Below are 11121 nucleotides of genomic sequence, written 5' to 3'. Positions count from 1 at the left end.
AATAAATATAAATATTAAATTAATATTAAAAAAATGATAAATAAATGTCCTTTCAAATTATTATTGCAAATATATAGTACCGGATATTTAGAATTTATTGTTTAACCGATAATTAGACTGTATCCTTATGTATTATTTTGACGTTGTGAATCCAAATTCAATATTCAAATTATTCCTTCGCGTCACAATTTTATTATCAACGGAAAATAAATCGATTTTCTGATATTTTTAGAACCATTTTCTACAGGCAAGTTTTTAATATACTAGCTATAATAGATAAAAAAATGGCTGTATTATAATTAAATTCACAAGATAGCATAACAGATGTCTAGATACATTTTTACATATTTAGTAAATCGCTCGCTTAAATTAAATATTTCGTCGATAAAAAATTATTACATAATGAAACAATGTAGATATTTGATTCATTTCAGGATAATGATTGCGTCAAACGCTATTGACAGTGCTGCCGCATCATGTCGCTCGTATTGACCAGTGTTTTACCGCAAAATATATACATATATATAAAACTCAATATAACCTAATTTATTCTTTTCCTACGTTGCTAATCCAGATAAAAGGATTCAATATTACCTAATAATTGTTTAATTCAGCGCATTAATATGTAAATGATATATGAAAAATAAAAACATGTCAAATCTGTCGACTAAATGTCAAATCATCGCTTCTTGCCTCTTTTCATGTGAGTCGTTTTAATATTTCTTAAACGAAAGTAACCACGTGATCTTTTTGTCGCTAAACCGCCAGTTTGAGCGACTCATGAAAAGGCACCTTAATAGTTTGAAAATAAAGATAATGAATGAAACAGATCAAAGCGAAGTTAGGAGATAGCCATAACATCTATATTTCTCGAGAATATCGCAATTTCGTAGCCCGATTTCATAATTACTATCCTCGACGATATTACAGATTATCTATCAAATGAGGTACATTTTCATTCAATTCTCTTTTTTGACTGAATAAAGAATCATTTATATTGGCTATAAATTATTAATTTATGTTATAAGCTAAGAAATTGACCAATCACAATATTGAATGTGAGAAGAATAAAGTTGATTATTTTCCTCATTTGACTATGATTAATTTCTTGTAACTTTACGGCATAAGTTAATAGTTTGTGACCAGTATAAATAATTTTTTAGGACTTCAACACAAAGATGATCGTGAAACGTGAGTCGTATATATAGATATAATGTTTGATTAACCTACAACTACAACTTATGTTCTATGACTCATGGCTGTCTTTCTGTTTAGGCTTTAATTGTTTATACAGAAAAATATGTAAATATGTTAAATTATATGTATTTAAATATAACTTGTAGATACTTTAGGTAATTAGAATTTTATTAAATTCTTTTGATAGTTTTATACAATAAGGAACTGTATGATTGGAGTCTTGGATATTTTAATGTAAGAAGCATTGATCAGTGAAGATCTTACAATATTAAGCTTGTCTGTCATGAGGTATGTTTCATTATAATTTTCATGCTTTTGATTAAATAAAGAATCATTTATACTGACTATAAATTGTTAATTTATATTATTGTATAAGAAATTAACTAATCATAATCGAATATGTGGAAGTTTACTATTCTCCTCACATTTAACTGTGAATAATTAATTCTTTATAGCCTACAGTATAAGTTAACAATCCACGGCCAGTATAAATGGTTTTTTAGAGTCTTAGCACAAAGATAATCATAAATGAATCGTGAAACTTAAGTTGTAATTATAAAGATAAATACACATAATGTTTTGATCAGCTTACAACTACAACTTATGTTCCATTACTCAGTTACGGAATTATCTTTATGTTTAGGCCCTAATTGTTTATACAGAAAAGTATTAAATTTATATGTATTTAAATATAACTTGTAAAGACTTTAGAACTTAATTAGAACTTCATTAAATTTTTTTAATAGTTTTATATAAAGAGAAACTGGAATTTGACTTCCTGTGTGATTGGAATCTTGAGTTATTATATAAAAAGCATTGATCAGTGAAGGCCTAATAGATGAACAAAAGAACCAACACAACAATTTATAAGCATATGTTGCATTGTAATGCTTAGTGAGATTCAAAGTGCTTAAGATTTGGTAATGCTTATGTTGTGAAAATAATTATTTTTTTATAATTAAAATAGAAAGGAAGTAAGACAATGAGTAAGATTTTAGGAATCTTAAGAGCAAAAGTAATTAGTGGAACTACCATTCCTACTGCAATCGCTTCCAATCCATCTAATTTAAATGAAATTGAGGAAGAAATTAAAAGATTAGAACAAGAACAAGAAGAATATGATAAACAAGCAATAAATGATTATCAAGAAAGATTGGATGAAGAGGAACAAGAGGTCAAAAGAGGGATATATGATGGGGATTTAAAAAAAAATATCAAAGCAAGAAAAAAAGCTCTAGATGATTTTAATGCAATTGCTCCCAATTCAACGTCTGATTTCTACCTCAAATTAAAGGAAGTTGAAGAAGAAATTCAAAAATTAAAACTAAACTGTGAAGAAAGTGATATACAAGCAATTGATTATTCAGCAAGATTGTATGAATTGGATGAACTGGAACTAGAGGCCAAAAAAGATGAAATATATGATGGAAATTTAAAAGAACATATCAAACAAGCAAGAAAAAAAGTTATAGACTGTAATGTAATTATTTCCAATTCATCTAATTTAAGAAGAAAGAAAATTGAAGAAAAAATTAAAAAAATAGAACAAGAACAAAAAGAAAATGAAAAACAAACAATTATTAATTATCAAGCAAGTTTGCATGAATTGGATGAATTAGAACTTGATGCCAAAAGATATGGACTATATAATGGAGATTTAAAAGAACATATCGAACAAGCAAGAAAATATGTTTTACATGGCTATGATAAATTACTTTTATTGATTGCTAAGCAAAATCTAACTTCAGAAATTGGTATTGATGTATTAGAAGCAGAAGATTTTATAGATACAACAAGACAATAGATACAAGAAATAATTCTGTTGTAAGGATGTCTTTTGATGATCAACCAGAAACAAGTCAAATACCTGTAAAATATAGTAATGCCTTAAAATAATATTTCAGGATCTGATGTTTTGAAACAATAATATTAGAAAAAAATAATATTAATAATCCATTAAACTTTATATTTTTTAACTCGAGTATAACAAATAATTTAATAATTAATAAATATTTAAATTTTCACTAAAACATTTATTATAAAAATAATACAAATTCTGTATTATTTTTTAATTTTAATTATTACAGTTAGTTATGCTATTTTTATTGACAGTCTTTATTAATATATATATATAATATAATGTTCTTATATAAGATCTAGATAGAAGTTCATAAATATTCATGCATTAACTATTTTTTTTTTTTTTTACAAAAGCACAAGAAAAATTGAAAAATTATATATTTTAACATCTTTTTATTGTCATATAATTCATAGTATAATTACCGAAGACTAAATATAAATTAAGAAACCAATGAATCCTATTTTTTTTAAATATTTCTGAATTTTTTGTCTTCAAATCAAAAATATATTTTTCGCATTCGAGTAATTTTTCAAAAATAATTTCATCATTTTATTTTGCTGATTTTTATTTTCTTATACACAGTATTGTAATGGCCAAGGAATGAGAGTAACTCATTATACTTGTAACGAAATTACTTTTTTGATAATTTATTAGTAACTGCGTTATTTTTTTTCTTTGGTAGTAACGAAGTTATATTTTTTTAGTAACATTAACGAATTTTACTTTTATCGTTACTTTGCATACGATTGGATACGACACAAGCCACTTACACTATAAAAAAATTTCGTAAATTTACACATGTAATAGATGTGAAAATTACATGATTAGTCCTGTAAATATAATATAAAAAATCATGCAATTTTACAGAAATCACGTATTTCCACCAAAATTATGTAAATTTACTTTTTTGTGTAAATATATCTTAATTTATGAAAAACTATGTAAATAGCAGGATATTTTAAATATTTTCTGTAATTATCCAAATTTAATATTACAAATTTAATATTATTTAATATTAAAATTAATATTTAAAATTACAGTAATTTTTCGCGTATTGCTGTTAAATGTATGATATACAAGATGTTCCAAAATAATCAAATATTTCATTGGCAGGTAGAACTCAAATTCGACTAAATTGAGTCGAAAAGCCCTATCATTTTGCAATTTTTGCAATAGTTAACAAGACTTTAATTATTAAAAATCGCCAGACATTAATTTTTCAATAATTTTTTACTTAAGTACTACTATCAACTTTATAGAAAAACAGCAAAGACAAAAATTGTTTATTTTCTTCTCATAAAATTAAAAATTTTTTCAGAATTTTTTATCTTTTTAGTATTGTATTTTTTCTTAGTATTGTATTGGCTATTTTTAGTAAACGTAACACGAGAAAATATGTGGTACTTTTTCTGTAAAATTGATAGTATTTGAGTAAAAAATTATTGAAAACCGATTTTCGGCAATTTTTAGTAATTAATATCTTATGAACTAAGTATTTCAAAAATTACAAAATGATAGAGGAACTTTTCAAATCAGTTTAGTCCGTTCTACCTGCCCTAAAACATTTGGCGATTATTTTGGGACACTGTATAGTGTGAAATATATTGTCATATTATCGTTCGTAACTACATATTATAATTGTACTTTCACAATCTGCTTAGTTGCCAAGAAATTATTTTTATTTGCATATTGCAAATTTACAAACGCATGGACGTTCACAACTATTATAGTGAGTCTCAAAATTACCCACTATAATAGTTGTAATTTCACACAAACATTTTTTACTATAATAGCGCTTGAGACTAGAAAGTCTCTAGACCCGTTCATTGTGATTGGCGGTCATCGATTTTAAAAAAGTAACGAAAAGTTACTTTCTCAAATAATAGTAACCGTAATAAGTTTAAATAGCTTTTAAAAATCGATAACTAGAAACAGTAACTTAAACAATTTCTACTCGGTAACGAGTAACAGTAACTTGGTATTTTTAAAAAGTAATTTTTCATTCCCTGTACATAACATGTGGGCGTCTTTTGAATTATATCAATGAAAAATGATAATAGATTCATCATCGATTTCATCATCTTTCTCACTGGGATCAAAGATGCCCTCAAAAGTCTTAAGATGCTTTTTCATGCTGACGCTCGATGCTATTTTCAGCGTTAGAACAGGTCACGTGATTAAAATTGATGCTTGATATTCATTAATTTCTATCGCATTTTTCATTGGAATACAGTCCAAAAGAGGATACGTCCATATGTTATGTGCAGGGAATGGAAAGTTACTTTTTAAAAGTACCAAGTTACAGTTACTTGCTACCGAGTAGAAATTGTTTAAGTTACTATTTCTAGTTACCGATTTTTAAAAGTAAAAGGCACCTTTAGACTGACGTCCCATCCACCAATCGCAGAAAAGAAAGCAGAGTAATGACTGCAGAGTTGTAATTGGTCGCACTGTTCCGTTCCACTATAAATTTCTGTTTCTTGGGACGTCAACTTTAGTTATGTACGATATCCTGAACGATATCTTGAATGTCCGAAGGGCGTTTTACTTTTAGCATAGCTGCGGTAGGATGTCTATAAGACATTCGAAAGATATATTCAGGATTGGATCACAAAATTCAATTATGTATGTTTAACATTTCTCTATACATCATGAACATACATTTGAAATTCGAGCATTGATGTTTTTTATATTAAGTAAGACATTTTGAAGTTGTCTTAAGGACATCCATTAAATGTTTAGAGGATGTTTGTGTATGCGCCGCTATATGTGTCCATATAAGCTTGGAATATTATTATTATAATTATTAATATCATCGTTATTATTACTATTATTGCCGTTATTGAATCATCAATGTAGTGATATATTGACATACAATTATAATTACAGTATAAAATGTGTATATAAAATTAATTTAAGTAATCACAATCAATTATTCTCCTCGTATTCGACTGTAGTTAGTCAATTTCTTACGGCTTAAGGCTTAAAACATCTATCTAGTAGATCCGGATAGTTCGATTACAGTTCGAATGCGAGAATAATCGATTGTGATTTGTCCATTTCTTAAGGCTTAAAAATCTATTGTAGATTCGGACTAATTAGTCAATTTCTTACGACTTAAGACTTAAAACACCTATTGTAGATCAGGACTAAGGCTCGGTTGCATCAAAGTTACTTTGATTTTAAACGAATCTTAAAACTCTCTATCTCGTTTTAACCGAAAAAAGACAAAGAGAGAGTTTTAAGTTTAAAATTAAAATACGTTGGTGCAACCATTTAAAGCGACTAGACATGCTTGCCGATCGAATGAACATGATTAGTTCTTACCTGTGGATCCAACCAATCATATTTAATTACTCAGCGAACAAATCTAGGTCCAATTTCACTTATAGTTAATTTTTAACCGAGATTTAACTTATTTCTCATCTCTTTCCAATTCTAGAGCATTAGAAAGAGATAATGAAAAAGTTGAATCTCGGTTAAGAGTTAATTGTGAAACTGGACCCTAGCCGCTTTGTTAACTTAAAAAACGTAATCAATGTCAATAGGCGCGTTCAGTTGACAAAGCGATCGCGTTCAGCAGATTCAACTGTTGCGGAGCGGGTGAGATTTTATTTTTTTTAAGCTCATTCTATATTAAGCCATTCTACATTAGTTGCACGCTGATCGTAAATTTGTTGCGACAATATGAAGCATTGATTTCAAAATGCAAGTTTCAGATTGGCTGTCGCAACAAACCGGCTCTAGACGCAAGCCAATCATAAGTTTGTTACGACAGCCAATCTGAAGCGTTGATTTTAAAATGCAAGCGTCATCTATAATAAACAGCAGTAGACTGTAGAGCTGTAAACACATTGGAAGTAAACTGATTTTCCGGCTCAGCCAGAAATGATTGATTGCTCAACGTCAAATCGTTGCTCGATGTCAAATCGATGTTAATTCAACATCGATCGACGTTAATTCACTCAACGGAATCTGCTGAATGCAGCCATTGGCTAGCCTGCTCATCAAGCAAATGATTGATTACGAGTACGGTCAACGCGATGCTGCAAACGCTTTGAAGCGGTTTTTAACTGGTCAGTTTGTAAAATTCTTTTTTCTAATTGGTCCATCAAATGCTTTAAAGCATTTGTAGCGAGACTTTGATCACAGCACTATAACCTATCACTTATAAATTTAACCATTCACATTCAATCGGCGAGCAGGCTAGTCTCTTTGTCCGGCTTGAACGCATCCTATGATTTTGTCCCAATAGCGTAGGACGCAGGAACGTTGAGACCTGCGCTTGGCTTGGCATGTTTAGTATCAGCTGATGGACTTGATGAACTCTTCCGTGTTGTGAAAAAAAGGAAAGGAAAACATAAGTGCCGCCGTGGAGTATTCATACCGTGGCAGTACGTCGTGTCGCGTCGTCAATGTTGTAATATGCCGACGCATAACGTTGTCATCGAGGTAACGGCGCCGAACAGATCTTTCCGTTTTATCAGCTCATCTCCACTAATCCGCTGTCATCGTCAGAGATATCAAATTGTGTTTTGATTTGGTAAGTCTGATCTGTAAATCCTCGATCAGTGTCGCAATTCGTTAACATGTCGTCACGCAGCTTTAACGTTACGCATTGTGCTCATATAACGCATTAGCGCGACACTGCTATTAGAAAATCGTAAAGCATGCACGTTAGCAGATAATTTTCGAATCTATTAGCGAAATCAGTGATTTCACCGATCTGTTAAATGATCGTGTTTGCAGATTCGCTCGAGTAAGAGAGAGTAAGTAAGAGGGACGGGAGAAGGAGAGGATTAAAGAGAGATAAAGTAAGAGGTGAGATGCAATGTTATCGTAAATAAATATAAGTTTATATTGCGTACCTTCTGCATCACAGATCGTGGATTATTACTGTCCGTTATTTTAAAGTAAGTGTGGAAGGTCGCGACGTCGTTGGTTGCATCAACAAATTGTCATGAGTAATTTTTATTCAATTGATGTTATGAGTAAATTTTTACATTATATATTTATATATTTGTAGGTAAAACTTTACTGTACTTTGATCTAGTCTCTTTGATAGTAAGTTATTTTTAAGGCAATATCTCAAAACTGCCTCTCCATATTGTCTTTCAATATTTGGAAAATACACTGTAAATAACTAATGTAACAACTAATCAATATTGCATAAACTATAGAAAATATTTAAATAATTTTTCTACATAACTCATCATAAATTAATTCTACTTCAGTCAGAATCAATTATTTCTGAGTCAATATTTTTTTGTGTATGAATGTTAATATAATTATAAATATAAATTTTTTATTGCTGATTTTGAAAAATAAATATTATTAATTTATTTATTTATTTATTTGCTTATTATTTGCTTTGTTGTAGCAAATATTCTAAGCAAAGATTTTTGAGCCAGTTGTGTCAGTGTTCTTTTGCTTATCTATTGTTTTATTTACATTTAGTTTAATCATAATTTTCTTTAATAAACTATCAACATCTTAGATTTTAATGATATCTACTTATGAATATTTTATTTAAAAATAATTTACAAAATAACAAAGAAATAAGTTTGATATCATTGCATCAAGGAACATTGTCTTATCAAAAGAATAAGGATAACGAAATTTTATTTTTTTCAAAAATCATTCTTAATTATTAAAGTAAGTCAAATAATCTATTATGAATCTTATTATTAAATATTCTGTAGAAAGATTCAAAAAGTATCATTTAAATCAATGATTAATATTTGGATAAGAAAAATATTTAAATAACTTAATATTGTGAGTTAAGTCCTTTGTGGTTAAATTAATGTACATACATTTGTCATACTCGAAATTAATATATATTTGAAGTTTGATATAAGCAAGATAGAAAGTTTTAATATAGTCTAATACAGTGACAAAAGATGGGTCTAAGGAATATTACTCTTATTGATCTATATGAATCTAAATCTATTTTTAGATCTGTTTACAAACAAATCATTTTGTATTTTATATATAAACTCTTGTTTTTTTCTAATTGTATAATGTAATAAATTAATATATACTTATTTGTTACAGAATACTTAATATTTAAATAAACATGGGAGGTGCTGTAAGCTGTGGGCAAGACAATGATGAATTAGTGGATAATTTAATGGGATCGGGATATATCAGAACGAAGAAGGTGGAACAAGTTTTTAGGGCTGTAGATAGAGCAAACTATGTTTTGCCTGAATATCGAGAAGGCGCTTATAAGGATTTAGCTTGGAAACATGAAAATATACATTTATCAGCTCCCTGTATATATAGTGAAGTATTGGAAGGACTAAGTTTAGAACCTGGCTTAAGCTTTCTGAATCTTGGGTCGGGTACTGGTTACCTCAGCACAATGGCAGGATTGTTAATAAGTAAGAAAATTGCTGTTTTAAAAAATAATATCGAATATGTATATCTTTTATACCTTTTTCAGAACAACATGGAATAAATCATGGAATTGAGTTGCACGAAGATTGTTTAAGTTACGCGTACAAAAGATTGGAGGAATTCAAGGAAACGTCATTAGCTTTAAATGAGTTTGATTTCTGTGAACCTGTATTTATACAAGGTAAAATAATTTTTCTGAATGTTAACAAGATGACAATGGTTTTACATCAAATGTTATATAATAATAATATTCAACAGGAAATTGTCTTAGCCTCATACCAGGTAGACAATATGATAGAGTATATTGTGGTGCAGCGTGTCCTGAAAGTCACGAGGCATTTATTAAGCAATTCGTACGCGTTGGAGGTATATTAGTAATGCCTTACAAGGATGAATTGCTACGTTTGCAAAGAGTGGATGAGAATACATGGTTGCAGAACACAATGCTTCCCGTATCGTTCGCGACTCTAGTCGTACCTCCGTCCTCAGAACACAATTTGTTTCATCTACGTATGTATATATCATAAACAAATATTTTATTTATGTTTATACGACAATTTACGCTATTATGAGATTACGCTATAATTTATACTGTATTCGAAATTCTATATTGCAGCGGAGTACAATCCCTTATCTCTGCAAGAGCTGTGTCGTGGTAGAATCCGACATCATCTACGTCACAATATCTGGAACGAACACCCCGAACTAGAGACTGTGAAGCCTGTAGCACCAATACACCAAAGGCAGACTGAGCAACAAGATACCCTCAGACGTTTTGTAATACCTATTTTTGACTCTGACGATTTTACTGATGATGAGGAAGAACTCGCCGGGCGAGCGCGTTTCTTATTAAATGCGCGTCTCGCTGACGTTCAACCTGGGGAAGCTATCACGACGAGCTTGCAATTGGTACGGGCGGTCGTGCAACCGAATCAAAACGGTGAAGATAGAGAGATTCAACGGGTTTTGGACAATACCCACGAGACTCGAGATATCGGTGTGAATACGGATTTCCCTGTACGTCAGCAGAGGCGGAAATCTAACGTGAAAAGCCCCGTTTCAAGTATGGGTATGGATGATACGAGTGCGGGTCACAGTTCCTCTGTAGGCACAGATACGAACGACAATAACAACGGAGCGGAGGAACGGAGTAAAAGAAACGCGGAAAAATCCAGCGTGGCCGCGTATTCTAACATGAGCGATAGCGATAGCGACAGTGATGGCGAGCAAGAGAACGTTTTCATGCAACGCAAAAAAATCGCGAAGCGCGAAAAAACGGACAGCGGTATAGTGGATGATGCAAATTTCAGCAATGATGAAAGTAGCTCCAGTTCGAATACTAATCACTCTGATTCTGACATCACTGATACTACGGACGCGGGCGACGCGATGGACGTAGATTTACCTGAGATAGCGATTTATAAATCGTGCAGCGATGTGTGCTGCAAGCCGAAATGGCAAGTCGGCTCTAATACTGGCAAAAAAGTAATTGTCGCACACTATACAGATAGTAAGGCGTTTGCCGTTTACATGAAGGAAAAGATAGGACAGTTACCGTTGCCTTTCTCAATAAAATTGTATATGAATTACAATCGAAAATTGTAAGCAAATAATCGTTATATATTATTCTTATTTAAAGAAATACATACATTTTTATTACGCAA

At 30.4% G+C, this 11121-nt stretch overlaps 2 protein-coding genes across 3 annotated transcripts; both read left to right on the top strand.

The window, feature by feature from the left end:
- Positions 1 to 857: 857 nt before the first annotated feature.
- Positions 858 to 3001, top strand: LOC108694899. Its single transcript, XM_018204598.1, has 5 exons — positions 858 to 947; positions 1164 to 1302; positions 1385 to 1485; positions 1944 to 2672; positions 2790 to 3001. Exons 4-5 carry the CDS (start codon positions 2180 to 2182, stop codon positions 2999 to 3001), a joined length of 705 nt encoding a protein of 234 aa, XP_018060087.1. The 5' UTR covers positions 858 to 947; positions 1164 to 1302; positions 1385 to 1485; positions 1944 to 2179.
- Positions 3002 to 7381: 4380 nt separating this feature from the next.
- LOC108695050 (protein-L-isoaspartate O-methyltransferase domain-containing protein 1-like) lies at positions 7382 to 11121 on the top strand. 2 transcript variants are annotated; one of them, XM_018204786.1, is made up of 6 exons: positions 7382 to 7601; positions 7808 to 7879; positions 9113 to 9441; positions 9504 to 9638; positions 9716 to 9967; positions 10074 to 11121. In XM_018204786.1, exons 3-6 carry the CDS (start codon positions 9135 to 9137, stop codon positions 11060 to 11062), a joined length of 1683 nt encoding a protein of 560 aa, XP_018060275.1. In that variant the 5' UTR covers positions 7382 to 7601; positions 7808 to 7879; positions 9113 to 9134; the 3' UTR covers positions 11063 to 11121. The 2 variants fall into 2 exon arrangements, with proteins under 2 accessions (XP_018060275.1, XP_018060276.1); XM_018204787.1 differs by lacking the exon at positions 7808 to 7879.

The sequence above is a fragment of the Atta colombica genome, unplaced genomic scaffold, assembly GCF_001594045.1.
Source record: "Atta colombica isolate Treedump-2 unplaced genomic scaffold, Acol1.0 scaffold126, whole genome shotgun sequence".
Classification (NCBI taxonomy): Eukaryota; Metazoa; Arthropoda; class Insecta; order Hymenoptera; family Formicidae; genus Atta; species Atta colombica.
The sequence above is the reverse complement of the archived record's forward strand: the minus strand, read 5'-3'. Positions and strand labels throughout refer to the sequence as shown.